This window comes from Canis aureus, chromosome 15, assembly GCF_053574225.1.
Source record: "Canis aureus isolate CA01 chromosome 15, VMU_Caureus_v.1.0, whole genome shotgun sequence".
In the NCBI taxonomy this organism is placed as follows: Eukaryota; Metazoa; Chordata; class Mammalia; order Carnivora; family Canidae; genus Canis; species Canis aureus.
The window spans coordinates 18,957,667-18,976,505 of record NC_135625.1 but is presented as its reverse complement, the minus strand read 5'-3'; the positions used below and the strand labels follow the sequence as shown (position 1 = coordinate 18,976,505).

Sequence of the window (18,839 nt, the reverse complement as noted above, 5' to 3'; positions counted from 1 at the left end):
CAAAGATAAAACAAAACAATTGTCCATCTCTGGTTTCAAGACACAAGTGTTTGCTTGCTTCCTCAGGGTGGGGGGAAAAATTCACACTACTGAGAGCAAAGGGGTTCCTTTGGGCATTTGTGCTTTTTTTTTTTTTATCAGTCAACGTGTTAACACAACGATGCATGGGTCAGTGTGGAAATGAACAGTACTTTCACGGGGAGGCACACAAAGAGATGCACCTGCCACATGGAAGATCACAAAGGTAATCTCTTCCTTTCTGTGGAGAACAAGAGATTTCCGTAAATATTGGCATGTTTACCTTCTTCACAATTTTCTCCTTTGTATCCGGAGTTGCAGGCGCAGGAGCCCATGATGCAGATGCCACGGCCCCCACACTGTGGGTCAACGCACTGCGTGGTGGGCACGTCGCACTCGGTGCCCTTCCAGCCGCTGAAGCACAGGCAGCGGCCCTTGGAGTACTGCCCGTTGCCGCTGCACAGCACCGGACAGGCTGCTGCGAAACAGACCACGACAGGGCAGTTAGCAGCCACCCTCGGGGGTGACATCCGGGGGGAAAGGCACAGAGCTGTGGGGGGCTATGCTGCCTTCCCTCCCCCCGGTGTTCTCGCCCTGCCCAGGGTCCGAATTACTCCTGTTTCTACAGCTTGTTTGCATGGGCTTAAGAAAGGACTGGGACTCGCATACCTCTGGAACAATCCGGACCTAAAAATCCTGGGAAACAATGGCAAGTGCCAGAAACGCACTCTCCATTTCCATGGCAATTTCGGGGGCACTCCACCACGGACTCTGAAGAAAAGAGAGAATAGGAATACTTAGTGCCCGGCCTGCCACTTGCATGAGATAGACTGCGTCACTTTGGTTATCCTAGCTCCACGTTGAGGGAATCACGGATGGCCTGCTCCACAACCGGGCCAAGGATTCACTTCCACCAAATTATTCCAATAGCAAAGCAAAGCAAGCCACCAGATTATTCCAACAGCAAAGCGAAGCAAGCCACCTGATTATTCCAATAATAAAGTGAAGCAAGCCACCTGATTATTCCAATAGTAAAGCAAAGCATGGCCATTTCAAAGGCAGATGTTTTTTAAGTGTTTTCAAGATGCCAAGACATTTCCAAGTCATAGGTTCTTCTAGTGCTTCGTGGCGTGTCACATATTTGTAAATAAAAAATTTAAAAATAGTTCTCACATTAGACTTCATCACATTAGACCTCAGGCTTCATCACCCCAGGGATCACTCCAAATCGGGGAAGACAACTGAGTGTCTATTCAACACACTGTTTAGACCACAGCCCGGAAAAAGAGGCTTCGAGGACCGTGCTTACCTATAACGATGGTATTAAAGGACACCTGCTCCGCATTTTTCCCGTCATTGTAAAAAGCCAGATGCCAGATTCCAGAGTCCAAGTACTGGATAAAGCCAGCCTCGTGCAGGTTGACGGACCTCGCCTGCCGCCCTGCTCTTTCAGGCTCCAGCAGGTTCCGCTGCTCTCGTGCAATCAACCTGCTGCCGTCCAGGAGCTCGACAAAGTCGTACTGAGGGTGGGGACAAGTATAGCTGGTTAGTGGTCAGAAACATTTCCATGGTGCTGCTTCTCTCTCTCTCTTTTTTTTTTTTTTACCCACTGTTTCCCCTCAGCTCTACTAAAGACAATGTCAGGAAAAGGTCCCTGATGGACAGGTCCTTCTATGCGTAGCACCTACAGGGATCACGAAAGAGAACTACCCACCGCAGACTGTTGTTCTACAGAAACTGGACAATCATTTTCCCCTTAGTGCACACTCTTTCTGGAATCAGATCGGACTCTTGCAACTGATAAGGTGTTTGATGAGTTCGGGCCGTGTATGGATACGACCTTGAACCTGTAACATGTCACACCTGGCAACCTAATTTTAGACCATTTGTTAATCTCACAAGGTGTTCTCCTACTTACTACTATGTGGCAACAACTGCCACCGATACGCACTCTGTGTCAGCATTATACTGAATCATCGTGGCAACCCTTCTAGGAAGGTGTCGGTGTTTCTACTGTGAAGATGAAGGAAACCAAGCCTTCAGGCCTTGTGTAGGGGTAGATCCCTGGTAAGCAGGGGCGTTGGTTTGTGAGAAAGCTCAGGTCTTTTCCTACCACCCACCGTACTCCTCTCTGTGACCCTCATGCAACCATCCCAGGCATCTGGGGAAGGAAACCCATGGCTTTGTACTCCGTAATAGTTAAACCAGAATCCTATATCAAGATGCCTATACATCTCTGCCCAAAAGTCTAAAAAATTAAACAATGGGGAGGGAGTTCCGAAGAGATGACAGTAACAGTAAATACGCCCAGTTATTATTAGGAAGTGAACGTCAGTTAACTTCATTTTTGGTTTAGTAAGATTCATCAATAATGTTGTGTTACTAGCAGAATTCAACTGGAGGATTTAAAGATAATTAAAAATATGGAAGGTGAGTGACAGTAGTAAAGCTTGGTAATCAGGGATAATGCAGTGAGTTTGGAAGACATGGCAAAGACTTTCCAACACAGGTTTAATAAACTTGTTAGATAAAAGCTCCCTACAAGTAAAGGGATTCAGTTTCTATAGATTCTTCTCCAGTTTCACTTGATTCCTGAGGGCTGTGTTTATGGTGAAAAATACACTACAGTGCAATACATATAATGTTACAGTACTGTCTATGCAAATCGCCCATATTCTATTCTGATAGATTCTTGAAATGGAATTTCATCCGGGGACTGTTTAAAGAGAAGTTTATTATATAAATCCCTTAATATAATCAAATTGGAATAAAACTGGCTGTTGGGATTCTGAGATTCATGATTAAATGTGTCGCCACTGTACAGATCAAAGACCTCTAATGTTACTACTGGACAAAATCTAGAATATCTCATTCAGTTTCCAACGTACTAAAATTTTTATTTAAATGTAAAAACATTTTGTTATTTTTTTTGTGTGTGTGTGTATTGAAACTACCTTAAGGCATCATGCAGCTGTGAGAAATACACACAAAAAGCTGTAACTTGGTTAGCATTTAATAACTTTTTTCATTTCTACCTTACAAGGATGAAAATAATCACTGGTGTGGATATTTAACTTGCAAAATTTTCACTGGAATTGTCCTCCAAAATTATCAGAGGAAAATGAATTCAGCACTTTCGAAAGATGCCTGTTATCTCAAATAAGCCATTCATTTTCTCATCAGATTTAAATGTTTATATTAGCATGGCAAAGAGGCAGGGAAAATTTCTTTTTATGGCTTCTTTGCATATAAACATTTTTCTCCTCTGACATTAAGCACAGTAACGGCAAAATTGAAAGGGAGGAAATTTTGAGTTTTAACTGGTCTTTCAAGCTCATACTCATAGTCACCACCTTCATTGTAGGAGTCTCTATTTGCATCACACCGTGAACAATAAAATGAGGCTGGAGTGGTGGGTATGGTGGTGGTGGTGGGCGGGAGGCCACAGTTGTTGAGAATCTGCTTAGGGTCTTCTGTAGGGGCATTTCACACACGCCTTCAGGAGGGTTATTCAAAAACCTAAAGACAAGTCCTCTACTTAACTCTAAACCTATCTCTACAAAAAGCAAACAAATCATTCGGAACAAAAATAGTTAATAATTTTTGTTCTCAAGGTGTAAAGTATAAAGCAATGACTTATGGACAGACTTGGGTTACTGGCTTTACTTTGAAATTAATACCCATTCATAAGATGGAGACATGGATTTTTTTGTTTTTTTTTTGTGGGGGCAAGTCTTAGGATCTTAGGCTATTTTTAGAATAACATTCAGTCTTACCACTTTGGGGCGGTAATTATGAAACAAAGGTTAGACTTGATAAAACTATTCTAGTGGTTCATTTTTAAACAGACTATCCATATGCTTAGTTCAGTTATTAAAAGGATAAGAACTCAGAATCTATGAATACTTAACTGTATTTTTTTAAAGAAGATTTTATTTATCTGAGAGAGAGGGCACAAACAAGGGAAGGGACAGAGGGACAAGCAGACTCTCTGTTGAGCAGGAGCCCAAAGCGGGGCTGGATCCCAGGACCCCGGGATCATAACATGAGCTAAAGGCAGATGCTTAACCTACTGAGTCACCCAAGCATCCCATTAACTGTATCTTTAAATCAACTTTTTGATCATGGCATGGTTTTGCTGTAAATGACTGCCATACAGAGGAGTAAGAGATTTTAGACACCATCTGATCCAATGGTTTCGTTTTCTGGACCGACATGGGTGCAGAGAAGGGCTTTGTTCCAGGTCACAAGGTCAAAAAGTGGTAGGAGTGTATGCTTACAGAACTCAGGTCTCCAACTACTGAGACAGCCTTCATGCAAATGCACTTAAATGATACAGTCAGTATACTGTCAACTGTAAAGCATTAAATTGCTTCCTTAGGCTTCTAACTGTCCAGGAGAATGAATTGAGCATCAGCAAGAGGGAAGTCAATTGATTCCTTGGTAACAATTAAATGGACAGTTTTATAAAGGGTCACAAAGACTTTCAAAACTCAAGTGACTATTCTGAATGGCTGGCCAATTTTAATTATTTCAGGTTGATTTATTTAGCGTTCCCCAGAAACAGAGAAATGTTCAATTTGGGCTGCTTTATAGCATATTTCATGTTTAAACACTTAAGTCAGAAACAGTTGTTTGCTCTGCTGATCTTGAATAAACCAGAGGCAGGAACTCTAATAACTGTGGAGCTTCAGAAAATGAGTAATCTAGTTAAACACATATATTGTGGTAGAAAGGGAAAGTGAGTATCATGTATATTGTATTTAAATACCAGAAGAATTATGAGAAAACCTGAAACTGCACTTTTTTATTTCCCTAATCTTCTATGGTATATATAACTTGGAAAGAGCCAACCCTAAATCTTAATGAATCTTTAACATATACAACATTTTCCTTTTGAAATTATTTTCTGGAACTTATAGGTTACACACTCACTGTTGCACTTAGCTTTGGAGGTATATTTCTGCGGTCACAAAAAAAGTGATTTAAACATGTATTTATGGTTCCAATGAAAAAAAATATTTTTCTGTTTCACTGGACTGTTGATATAAATGCAATCTGTCTGCTTTATGTGAATTTAAAGAGATCCACTTCCCTTCAAGACAATCTGATTATTACACTGTACACTCCATCACCTACAGCATAGTCAAATATAATTGTAATCAAAAATTTAAATTGGATACTAGCACACAATGTGGAGTACTTAATATGCAAGGATCAAAGGCATTTACTTCAATATAGTAGATATGAAAAATGTTATCAGAAAAATGAATACACCAAAGCATGATATTGAAAAATTTTACAGCTTTATAATTTATGTGTGTGTATATATATACACACATATATATGAAACTTACCCATATATATATGAGTATATATATATATACATATATATGTATATATATATAAACTTTCCCTGATCTACAGTGATATAAGACAAAGCATATTCAAAGTTTCTTACTCGTCTTTCTCAAAAGATATGATTCCTTTATTGGCATATGATCAATTTTCTTTATGATTTATATTCCTAGGTTATAAAAAAAGCATTTCTCACAAAATTATATACTATAAAGCATACATGGAAACCCTCCAGTCCTCATCTCATAAATCAAGTTAAAATCTACATGAAATTCTATGGGTATATAAACTAATTATCAAGTATAACTTTAGGCTTTATCCAGTTGTCAAAAGTAATTAACCATCTATTACATTTTTGGGATTCCTCTGTTGACTAACATTATAGTTGACCCTAGGAAAAGTCTGAGCTCTGATAATATAGTAGGTAATTTAAATAATTTCTGTTAGACATAATGGGACCTCTTTTAAACCACAATTTCCATCTTACATGCCTTGATCCAGTATTAGATTATGAGAAAGATTGCAGAATTATGATAGCAGCTCTCTGTACTGTTATTATGACATAATTTTCATGCAAGCAGACTGACTTTAAAGTTCCTTGAATGTGTGACTGAAGGGTATTTGAACTGTTTTGAGTCTACAGTAAGGTGATGATCATCACCCTTGGTTATCTATGCAAGTTCTTTTGCCTCTTTATTCGAGGAATCGTGGCTTCAGTTGATAAAGTTTATATCATCATATTTATGTTTATATTCCTATAATTTCTTTACAAACAGTAAGTCTGGCATTAAGTAGAAAAAATACAATATATTTTCAACAGCATGAATACATTGTTTGAGATGAAAATACGATGCATCTATTACACGAAAGGAATATCATCTGAAATTCTCATAGAATCTTGGTAAAACACTTGGAAAATCCATGATGTTTTGCTAGGTGCTCAGACGATGTTCGATATTCATTCAGTTACTCACAAATTTTAGTACATTTTAATCCATCAATAACGATTAACGCAAGTCAGGAAGAAAATGCTGTTCTTCCTACTAATTTGAAAACCTCAAGTGTAACCTACGTTCAAAATTCTCTTCACTGTGAAAGATCAATACGAAAGTGGTCCAACAGTTAAACAGAGTAACTTAAGAAAACAGAGTAACTTTAGAAACAGAGTAACTTTAAAAATGCAAACTAGCAGCTTCCATTTTATTGACAACAAAGCCTACTTTTACCTGAGTATGGGAAGGTGGTAAGCCTTTTCGGCCATATACTCCAATCAATGCATCCTTCTGAAGAGAGATATTGAATTTAAGGAACTGTGGCTGATCAATAAAGAGCTGTGATCTCCAGAAGATCCCAGGAGGAACCTCTTGAATTGCTCTTCGGCCAATATCAAGTTCTCCAGAATCTATGGTGTTATTTTCTTGTGTAAATCCACCTAATTTTCCTGAATGGAAGAGACGCAATGAGGAACAATGAAAAATGAAAACACCAGCAATGCCACCTCCCTCAAAGCCTCAAACAACAAAACAGCTTTCCTTTCAAAAAGTTCTTTTCATGAAATGCTCAGGTATTCCATCTTCTGATAAATGAATGTTCTCATATAATTTTCACTTTAAAAGCTTTTCTGTTCGCTATTGTTGTTCAATGAATTCTGATTTAGCACATTCCTTAAGATATTTAAGTAAAAATCTTTTGACTTCCCCCAAGGTCTGCCTATTACTGAATCTCTTTTCACACCTACAGTCGTTCTTGATCACTTGAAATGTAATTATCTTACAAATATATGTCTTGTTATTTCTTGGGAAAGATTAAGTCTGTTACAAATCAGTCCTTCTAAACATTCCATAGCACTGCAAGGTGTAAATTAAGGCAGAATGGATTATGGAGATTTCCAAATCAATTTTTAAGCAAACAACAAAACCAATCAATGGCATGGATTCATGTAGTTTCCTCTGAACTATACATCGGGATGAATAAAGGCTCAGATGCTGGAAGGGAGGAAGAGAAGGGGTAGTGGGGACACTTATGTGGGGGAAGGAAGGAGGCATAAATTCAAATTATCTCAAAGATATTGAAGTAGGTTGTCATAGCCTTTCTCTTCCTTTTGACTATCATCTCAAATTCACTCACAGCCTCACCAGGTATAGTTGTATTACCCCTTTCAATGACCTTCAACCTGTAGGAACAAAAGCCCTCCGCTCCCTGAGTCTCTGCCACTTCCTGGTTTGGGGAAACAGATCCAAGACCCCTATTTTTTGGTATGGTTTTCTCTTCCTTCCCTCTTTCCTAAGGTTCTTTCCCACTGTTCTGAAAGGCCGAGTAATAGAGAAGGCTTTACAATTTGCCTTAAAAAACCACATTGTCTCTTATTCAGAAAAGGTCCATCAAGGCTAAGGGATGGGATGAAACTGGAAATTTATCCTCTATCATTTCAAACTATTTAAAGTCACAAAGTTGACTTACTATGATTCTTTCTTTCTCTTTCTTTCTTTCTTTCTTTCTTTCTTTCTTTCTTTCTTTCTTCTTTCTTTCTTTCTTTCTTTCTTCTTTCTTTCTTTCTTTTTGAAATGAGATCTGTTACCAAGAGACCCCCCCCCTTTTTTTTTTTTAATTTATTCAGAGGCAGAGAGAGAAGCAGGCAGAGAGGCAGAGACACAGGCAAAGGGAGAAGCAGGCTCCATGCAGGGAGCCCGATGTGGGACTTGATCCCGGGTCTCCAGGATCATACCCCAGGCTGCAGGCGGCCCTAAACCGCTGCGCCACCGGGGCTGCCCTACTATGATTTTTCTTTTAAAAATACTAATCTGAATATTAATTCCGGTATTACATGATATGATATAGTACCTATTAAACGTAATAGCCTCCAGAGAAGTTGTCAATTCAAAATTTAGAGATTTAATTTCAAAATCACAGAGTTGTGAACTATCTTACTTTAATGACAGGAGGAGAGAGTCTAATATCTTTGACAAGTTACTAGTTTTGAGTCCATTTTTGAGCATTTACTAGGGGCATAGAACTGTAGGTGACAGAAAGAAATATAAATCAAAGAACATAACCTTAGGGATTATTTACTTATGTACTCTGGCTTCCATGGCTTCTGCCATCAAGCAACTAATTATGTGGTTGGAAAGACAATACCTTCAACCTAATGAACTAAATGACAATCTAAAGCCATTAGATGGTTAAGGGTCAGAGGAAGGAGATATCACTGTAGGCAGGCGGTTGAAAGATTTCACAGAAAGGTTAAATTCTGAGGTAAACTTTGAAGGACATGAAGGCTTTTGAGTTGGAGTAAACATTATGATTAAAAACATGGGTGTACAGAGGTGCCTAGGTGGCTCAGTCAGTTAAGTGTCCGACTCTTGATTTTGGCTCAGGTCACAGTCTCAGGGTTGTGGGATCAAACCTGTGTTGGACTCCACACTCAGTGGGGAGTTGCTTGAGATTCTCTCTCCCTCTACTCCTCTCCCACTCTACACGTGCTTTCTAAAATTTCTCTCTTGAATAAATAAATCTTTAAAAAAAACCCACAGAAGAGTAATAGGGTATGTGTTAAAGTGATGATGAACAGAGAGACCCATATGGCTAGAAAAGAAGTTAAGAAAATTGGCTTTGGAGTCAGTCAAATGGTTTGAATCCTGGTTCTGTCAATAACGGTCTGTGTGATATTAAGGAAGATCATAAATCTCTGGTTCTAAACCTCATCTGTAAAATGAGGGTGGTATGCAATCACAGAGCTATTGTAAGAATTACATAAGGCATTTTATAGAAAGCATTTGGTTGTCAGTATATATTGAATGAATGGGATACAGTAATGTGTTTGTCATGGGCGTAATGGGAACTATGGCTGGAAAGGGAGAGTGATACTAGTTTGTGGAAGGCCCTGAATGCCAGCTTAAGAAGTTTGGTCTCCAACATGAACAGACATTTCTCCAAAGGCATCCAGATGGCCAACAGACACATGAAAAGATGCTTAACAGCACTCATCATCAGGGAAATGCAAATCAAAACTACAACGCAGTATCACATCACACCTGTCAGGTTGGCTAAAATCGACAATGCAAGAAACAACAGATGTCGGCAAGGATGTGGAGAAAAAGGAACCCTCTTGCACTGCTGGTGGGAGTGCAAACTGGTGCAGCCACTCTGGAAAACAGTATGGAGGCTCCTCAAAAAGTTACAAATAAAACTATACATCCAGTAATCACCCTACTGGGTATTTACCCAAAGAATACCAAAACAGCAATTCGAAGTGATACGTGCACCCCTGCATTCACTACAGCATTATTTATGATAGTCAAGATATGGAACCAGTCCAAGTGTCCATCACCTGTTGAATGGATAAAAAGATGTGGTGTATATACACAATGGAATATTTTTTTCAGCCATAAAAGGAATGAAATCTTGCCATCTGCAATAATATAGATGGAGTTAGAGTGTACTATGTTAAGTGAATAAGTCAGTCAGGGAAAGATAAAAAGCATATGATTTCACTCATGTGGAATTTAAGAAACAAAACAAATGAACATAGGGAAAATGAAAGAAAGAAGGAGACAAACCAAGAAACAGACTCTTAACTCTAGAGAACAAACTGATGGTTACCAGAGGGGAGGGTGTGAGGGGATGGGGGAAATAGGTGATGGGGATTAAGGAGTGCACTTATTGTGATGAGCATGGGGTGATGTATGGAAATGTTGATTCACTGTACTGTACCCCTGAAACTAGTATTACACTGTATGTTAACTAACTGGAATGTAAATAAAAACTTAAAAAATAGATACTTGAAGTTGACTTAATATGGGCAAATTGTTTTTCAGTACCATAAAAGCACTTACTTTTCCTATGATGTGCGGTGTATACAGGCATGTGCACATGTGTTTATAATCAGGAGTAACAGAATTCCAGATTACTAAGGAAAGTGTCTTGTGATCACAGATAAGTATGGCAGATAGCCAAGTTACGCCCATTGGGGTCTAGAGTAATTCACAATAAACTCGCCCTTATAGATAAATGTGAAGTTTGAGGGGGAGTATAATACTTGTAAATATTATGCCAGGACTGTCTTCTATCTGGCCTACCATATCTTACAATGACAAATGTACCTTTGGTTGCAAAGGACAGTTATATAAGCTAAAGGGAGACCATTTGGCTAATGGGCTGAAGGTGACAGGAAGTCATGTTCATGGACATGAGAGTCCATAGAGTAGTCCCCTTTATTCTTGGTTTTGCTTTCTGTTGCTTCAGTTACCCACTGTCAACTGTGGTCTTAAGCACATGATCCTCCTTCTGATGTGTACTTAGGAGGTCAATAGTAGCCTAACGCTACATCACAATGCCTACATCGTTCATCTCACCTCATTTTGTCACAGAGGCATTTTATCAACCCACATTAGCACAAAAAGAAGGGTAAGGACAGTAAGATATTTTGAGAGAGAGAGACCACATTTAAATAAATTTTATTACAGTATATTTTTGTAACTGCTCTATTTTACGGTTGGTTATTGTTAATCTCTTATTGTGTCTAATTTATAAATTAAATTTTATCACGGTTATGTACAGAAAAAACACAATATATATAAAGTTCGGTATGATTTGTGGTTTTAGGCATCCACTGGAGGTCTTGGAACACATACTCTGCAGGTAAAGGGGAACTACCATAGTGAGAAGCCTGCAAGTGGAGAGATAAGATAGGTTATAGTTGCAATAACCCAGGTATGACATGAGAAAGCTTAACGAAAAATCATTATTTACAATCCCACCTCCTCTTCTCTCCTGATGTCCATAACCGTGGCAGTTCTTAACGCTTCTGCTACCAAGTCTATTTTTCTTTAACTAATAATTTAGTAATATAATATGCTCGAGGGAATAAAAATGAAAAACTGGATTATAGTAATCCTTGTGTTTTTTTATGTATCAGCTCATAGATTATAAACTACATCATTCATTGAAATATTAAATATTTATTTTACAATAGTAATACATATTCATTTTAGCAAAATTAGAACAAAGAGGTAAATACAAAGATAAAAATAGAATCCTACCACCCAGAGATTATGTTTGCTTCCAATCTAGTTAGACATCTTTCTTTATTCATAGAAAAATTTAAATAGCTGAGGACAAATTATACTTCACATCTTGGATGCTTCTCTGCAATTAGCACCTATATACGTCATAAATTAGCCTTTTTTTTTTTTTTTTAAAGAGGGAGAGAGAGAGTAGGGTGGGGAGAGAAGGGAAGACAAATACAGAGAGAATCTTAAGCAGACTCCATGCGCAGCACAGAGGATGCATGATGTGATCTCACAACTCTAAGCTGAAATTAAGAATTGGACGCTCAAACCAACTGAGCCACATAGGTGCCCCCATATATTAGCTCTTAATGAAATGATTAAAGAGGTTGGAAAGAGAAATAGAACTTTTATTGAAAGCCTATGATATGTCGGGTAGTTTCACAGTATTATCTGTTGTGAATTAAAAAAAAAAAATCCATGAGGTGGATACTATTTTGAGATGAAGAAACTAAGCCTCAGAGAAGTAAATTACTTTCCCAAAGTGAGTGGTCAATTCAAGATCCAAATTGAGGTCTGCAGAAATACAAAACTACGTGTCTTAATACAGTCATCAGTAAAATCTTTGCTTTATATTAAAAGAAATATTATTTTAAATTACTGAGTTTTGAATTTGTCTAATTCATATAAAATCAGATGGGGTAGCCCACTGAACCACTCTAGAGAATCTGCTTAAGCTTTCAATTTTAGGATATAAAGTTACAGGTTTTTCTATACTTTTTTTTTTTTTTTTTAAGATTTTATTTATTTATTTGAGGAAGGGAGAGAGAGAGAGAGAGAGAGAGAGTGAGCGCGCACAAGTGCAGGAGCCAGGGGTGAGGGAGAGGATGAAGCAGACTCCCTGCTGAGTAGGGATCCTGACACAGGACTGGATCCCAGGACCCTGAGGTCACGATCTGAGCCAAAGGCAGACATTCAACCAACTGAGCCACCCAGGCACCCCAATACTCATTTTTATTAGGAAGAAATGACCAGTTCTTATGAAACAAAAACTGCCATAATGGGATATTCTTTGGGTTATGATTTATACTAAATTCCTAATAGGTTTTTGTCTTTTGGTTGGCTTCCACACGAAACCATTTCTAAAACACTGAATAAAGTAGTAGTCCTTTTTCGCATGAAGACTGGTTGGTACACGTCATGTATAAATATGGAAATAGTTCATATTTGGATGCATTCATCAAGTTCCCACATTACTAAGGCTATCATTACACTTTCTTGTTATTAACAAGTTCTATTGTTATTTTCTGAAGCCTGTGTGATTTAATCTACTCAATGATGTTGATCTTACATAATCCTGCTATAAATAGCAGGATTTTTTTAAGCAGCTTTAATAGCATACTTGCACTTTGAGTGCTGGTAAGCATACAAGAGGGCTAATCACAGAATTTTTTTCCCCAAACATCATCTTTGCCCAAGCATTAGCTTTGGAAATCATAATCAAGTGGCGACTTGAAGGGTTTCAGGTTTTGCTTTGTTGCTTTCATCATATATTGATTTCAAAGGGTTAAGATTTTTCTCATAGAAATGATATGTGTGTGTACCGTTGTGTCAATATGTGTATTTACTTATCCAATTAGTCCCATAGCAATTAAACAGGTGGTTCTTTTTCACAAAGAATGCTCTTTCATTTGTAAAACAAAATAACCAGGGTTGATTGGATGTACTTGAATGGGGGCAGTAATAGTTGAGATAATGGTTTTCTTGTCTCTGTAATGAAAAAGACTCACTAATCATAACATCATAGCATCTTAGGGTTCAAGGGCCCATGGAGGTCACTTAGTCCAGGAGTCTTCAAAGAAGAAGACTCATACCCCCAGGTATGAAGACTACATGAAGAATTGTTTTCCTTCCTTCCCTCTCTCCATCCCTCCTTCCTCCTCTCCTTTTTCTCCTGAAGATTTTCAGTGAGGGAAGAAATAGTCTGCTTTAAGGGAATTAATTTCTAGAACCTCAACAATTTCTATTTGTAGACTCTCTTTACCACAGAAGTGCATACCTCTCACGTATTCAGAATCTCACTATGACACACTGTCTTAAGCACAAAGCTTCTAACGTGCCAAACTAAGGCAAAATTGAAAGAATCTTTGTTGATGAAGCCTTCTTTATTTGAGACATCATCAACACAAGGTAGTGACTTCGTGTCTTTCCCTGTCTTGCATGTATTTCTATCAAAAACAAAGTGCGGCATTAGGAATTGGAGTATTTGGGCAGCCCGGGTGGCTTGGCGGTTTAGTGCTGTCGCCTTCAGCCCAGGGTGTGATCCTGGAGACCCAGAATCGAGACCCACGTTGGGCTCCCTGCATGGAGCCTGCTTCTCGCTCTGCCTGTGTCTCTGCCTCTCTCTGTGTGTCTCTCATGAATAAATAAATAAAATCTTAAAAAAAAAAAGAATTGGAATATTTAAGAGTGTTGGTAGGTTTTGAAGCCTGGTACATCAAGAGGGAAAGAGAACATGTTCGGTGACCTCATCATCCATCCCAACCACTGGCAGAGCTACTTTTCACTGGCACAAGAGTTTCATGATTGCAGAGAGAACATCCTTATGGTAAGAAATATTAAAAGCAGTGATGCCTTGTTTGATCCAATTGCCAAACTCATGGCAAGGATTCATGCTCTCTCTACCATCTACTTAGAGTAGGAATTCAGAACTGTGATGACGGTGACAAAAATGTTTATTACTGTATTTGAACTGAAAAAAGTCAGACTTTTTCTAACAGAAAGTTTGATTTTAGTGAGTCCTAGATCTGTCAGTAAATTATATAGTATTTCCCATAAATTAAATGAGCTAATTAGAGGTATTTAAAGCATATGCTACAACAAAAGAATTCAAGAGATATTATAATCACAAAGGTGAATTAAAATGAACAGAGGTTCCATTTTCCACACCATTCTGTGTTTACCAGATTAAACAGCCACAAAGTAAAAGAGTAACAGGTACAATTAGTAGTATGTTGCTAAGCCTTGGGAAGGCTTAAATGGGTACACTTCACAGATGCTGAGAAATGGGTGGATTTGGAAGACTTGGTAACAAATATTTTTTGAGAGCAGTTAGTTGTCAGTTCTATGTTTTCAATAAGACTGACGAAGAAAGGTGATAAAACAGCTTGTAGACTGCGAAACACACCTTTTAGAAATAGATCACAATGTAATTTTTGACATATGACTAATAAGGATTTCAAAGAGTCAAATGGCTCACTCTAAAAAAAATCCTTTCCTTCCCATCTGTTTATTTTGTAGTGAGATTTCTTCTATTTGTATTTATAAAAAAAGAAATGGGAATAAAATTGATACTGAATCTTGCTTTGCTTTTGTAATAATAATATCCACCCATGAATACATGAACTATTGGGAAAAGTCCCTACTTGTCTCATTTAGTGAGGTATTTTCAATACGTTTTTGCTTTTTTATACTTTAAATAGTTACAAAAACATCTCATGTATTTATATAAAGATTAGGTGATTTCAGTCAAATGCATACAACTAATAGTTATAAGCACAATTTACTATAAAGCAGGTTTTTACAACATTTATGAGTCTCACAGTTGCAGGAAATAAAATTTAAATTTGCACTCATATTTTGTTTTAAGTCACAAGCACTAAATGGTTTGAAGATCATGCATCTAGTCTAGCTTTTCTTATGAAATATAAATCTTCTCACAGTGCCTGGGTGGCTCAGTGGTTGAGTGTCTGCCTTTGGCTCAGGTCATGATCCTGGAGTCCTGGGATCGAGTCCCGCATCAGCTCCCGGTGGGGAACCTGCTTCTCCCTCTGCCCATGTCTCTGCTTCTCTCTCTGTGTCTCTCTCATGAATAAATAAATAAAATCTTAAAAAAAAAAGAAATATGGCTCTTTTCACTTTAAAGTACCCAGCCACTTCTATTTGCTTCCAATTGTGAGACCATTTCGAATGAATTTGTTTTGAATTAAAGTCCTACAATGTCTCTTCTAAAAGGTAGATGCGGCCCTGACCTCTCATTATAATCAGTGATGTAGAGATTCAAGGACCTCGTTGACTTTTCTCTACTTAAATCCACGGAACCGGCAGCTTAGATTAGTGTCACATTCCTGCTACAGTCTCTAGTGTGAATGTCAGGGGACCATAGTTTTGTGAAAGGGCTTTGCCTTTTTAAATTCTGCACGACTGCTTTTCAAGTCCTGGCTTCTCTCTCATTTGGCCAAGTCAAGTGTGGTCATTCCTGTTAGCGTTTTCAAATGCTCTTTATTGATTGGAAACACCCCTGGAAGTCAGTGAGCCATTGACACAGTTTGATAAACTTGTAAATACTCCCACAACCTTTTCCTCTGAAGCTCATCAGTCCTCTCAGATAAAAGCCTGGCCACAGATGTCTTTCATCATGTCCTGAATTCCAGAAAACTTTGGCTTCAGAGGATATAAAAGGAGGGCCAGTTCTGGTGCTCTCTATCCTCCCTTACTGAGATCACTCCATCCTTAACCCCCAGAGCCTGAACCTGGGAATGATCATAGGAAACAGTAAGGTTGTTTGTAGGTTTTACTAAGAGAAAAAGGAGGAAAAATGGAGGAGAAAAAAAAATAGCCAGGGCAACAGAGCGCCCTGTAGTTATTCTAAACTCAAAGCTCGTAGGTTAGGAATCAAACCAATTAAAGCCTTCACAGTACGAGTGAGGTGTATCATGTCTTCAAACACAATAGGGTATCATCTTGAAGATTTTTTTCCAGGGTTCCTGTTGTGCCTGAATGTGGGAACCACTAGCGGTCTTTTTTACCTACTAACTGTGATTTTCCCTTTCATCAGTAAGTATGTGTCACAACGTCTCAACGTCTTAAAACACGGTTGTCAGACTGTGAAAACAGAAAGAGGCCACATCCCCAAAGCTATTGTTACTCCTCTCCCTCTTAGGTGATCCCCAGTCTATAGGCAAACGCATCAGTACATTTTTTTCCCCAGTAAAATTGGCATTTTTTTCAGATAATGCATTAACAATGCCTTGAACTCTGAGATATCATATAAATAATAATTTGCCAGCCCTAGATGTGATAAGGACAAAATGGAATGTTTAATCCATACTGGTAATTAGGAGGTTTGGTACCTGTCTGAAAAGTATTTTGGGATATCAGGAAACAACCACCCAAAGGTGCAAACTACTAAATAATTTGCCATCCATATCATGAATCTGCTGCCTGCCTATGATGAGAGTAAACACACCCATCATTATTAAAATGGAAAGACAGAAAAGAAATCCAACTGTAAAAAGTCTAACTCAATTGTTGAGGAGGGTAAATGATAATATCATCCGAAGTCCCACAGAGGCACTAATAATTAAGATGTCAGGAAGCAAGGTTAGGCATTTACAGACAATCAATAGCCCACCCTCTAATTCTATGACTTAACCTTGGACTCATAGCCTGTCTTTGAGATCTCTGAAAGAACCTCTCTTTTATAAACAACCACATGCCATAACTTAACACTGTGGATACCGAGTGTTACATCACAGGCGAAGTGAATTAAAACATAAATACCTCATGAACACAGTTTAATGAACTAGATCAATATAGCACCTAATTAAGGAACTATTACACACTGCAACACAAATAGTATAAACAATATTGAATAAAAGTCAAGGTACCTGCAACCCTGTTAGCCCATTTCTTCAAATCACAGGCAATCTTTAACTTGCTATAAAATTAAGTCTCTGAAATTTTTCAGAATCTGAGAAAATTCATACATGATGAACAATAATGTAAAATTTTAAAAGTATTTGAATTATTTCGTTTAGACAAGATGAATCTCTCTATGTATATATACATACACACATATATATGTAGTGTTTAAATTTGTACTCAAAAGGAGTTTAAAATTTTTTTGTTCATATAAAATTGACATAAAACATTCTATTAGTTTCAGAAGTACAATACAGCGATTTGGTATTTGTTTACAGTGCGAAGTAATCACCACAGCAAGTCTTTTTAACAGCCATCACTTCACATAATCACCACTTTTTTCCTGTGATGAGAACATTTAAGATCTACTCTCTTAGAGAGGGAGACACACCATAAGAGATCCCTAAGGATGGAGAACAAACTGAAGGTTGATGCAGAGAGGTGGTTGGGGGATGAGCTAGATGGGTGATGGGTGTTAAGGAGGGCACTCATTGTGATGAGCACTGGGTGTTGTATGTAAGTGATAAATCACTGAATTCTACTCCAGAAACCAATATTGTACTGTATGTTAACTAAATTTTTTAAAAAAATCTATTCTCTTAGCAACTTTCAAATATCCAATACAATATTATTAGCTGTGACCACCATGCTATATACTATACTCCATAACTTATAACTGGAAGTTTGTACATAAGAAGCGGTTGTTTTTGTTTTTGGTTGTTTTTGATTGGAGAAGTAATTTGCCAGAGTTACACCAGCCAAAATTTATGGCCTTTTATTTGTCTTATATTGTTTCAAACTATCCTATGCTAAATTTTGGCATTTGTCTTATTGTTCCTTTCAAATAAAGACAGTGTTGAAATATCCTGCCACGGTACCCTCTATTTTTCCCTACTATGTATGCATTTGCTAACTCATTGTAATTGCCTGTTTGATTTGTTTTGCCTAGCAATTCACATGCTTTGAGAACAACTGTGACTATCTTTTTTTTTTTTTCCACTGCTATATTCTCAGAGCCTTGCTCTGTGCATGGCACATAGTATATGCTCAATAAATAAATGTACCATACTATGCATTCAAAGGAGTATTAAGGATAAGATTCCTTTCATAGGGGCACCTGGGTGGCTCAGTGGTTGAGCATCTGCCTTTGGTTCAGGTCATGATCCTGGGGTCCTGGGATCGAGTCCTGCATCAGGATCCCCACAGGAGAAGCTGTCTGCCTGTCGCTGCCTCTCTATGTCTCTCATGAATAAATAAAATCTTAAAAAAAACCCACAACAAAACAAAGTAAGATTCCTTTCATAAAATCCAAATAACTAAAAATAACTAACAATAAGATATCTATTATTGCTTTAGAGAATATTCTTGATGCTGATTTAAAGATCTTCTTAAAAAAGTTCCGCTACAAATTACAAGTGCATTATCTAGAATTATGTTAAAAAGAGTGAACTAATAATTATTGACATGTATCAAATACTCATCATGTCCCAGTCACTGCCTGGAAGCCTACATGTATTATTTGATTTAAACCTCAGTACTATCCCATGGAGAAATAGTAGGTTAGGGAAGGCAATTTATGTAAAGCCACCTAAAGTAGGTGGCAGACCTTGAATTCTTAACCACTAGGCTGTAACCAAGATTTGTTTTGTGTATACTTTGCAAGGCACTGTGTTGGGCCCTTTTTTATAGTCTATAGCATTTAGTTATACTATTTTCATCTATTCATTTGACAAACAGTAACTGAGCACCTTTTGT

At 37.9% G+C, this 18,839-nt stretch overlaps 1 protein-coding gene across 8 annotated transcripts in view; it reads right to left on the bottom strand.

Annotated features, from left to right (window-relative positions):
* TENM3 (teneurin transmembrane protein 3) overlaps positions 1 to 18,839 on the bottom strand; it is a 603,842-nt gene that overhangs the window by 113,210 nt on the left and 471,793 nt on the right. For all 8 annotated transcript variants that reach the window (XM_077848637.1, XM_077848636.1, XM_077848639.1 and 5 more), the window contains 4 exons: positions 6,603 to 6,818; positions 1,328 to 1,538; positions 688 to 789; positions 302 to 496 (listed from right to left, as the gene is read on the bottom strand). In XM_077848637.1, coding sequence (XP_077704763.1) covers positions 302 to 496; positions 688 to 789; positions 1,328 to 1,538; positions 6,603 to 6,818 — 724 coding nt within the window. The remainder of the gene's footprint in view (positions 1 to 301; positions 497 to 687; positions 790 to 1,327; positions 1,539 to 6,602; positions 6,819 to 18,839) is intronic.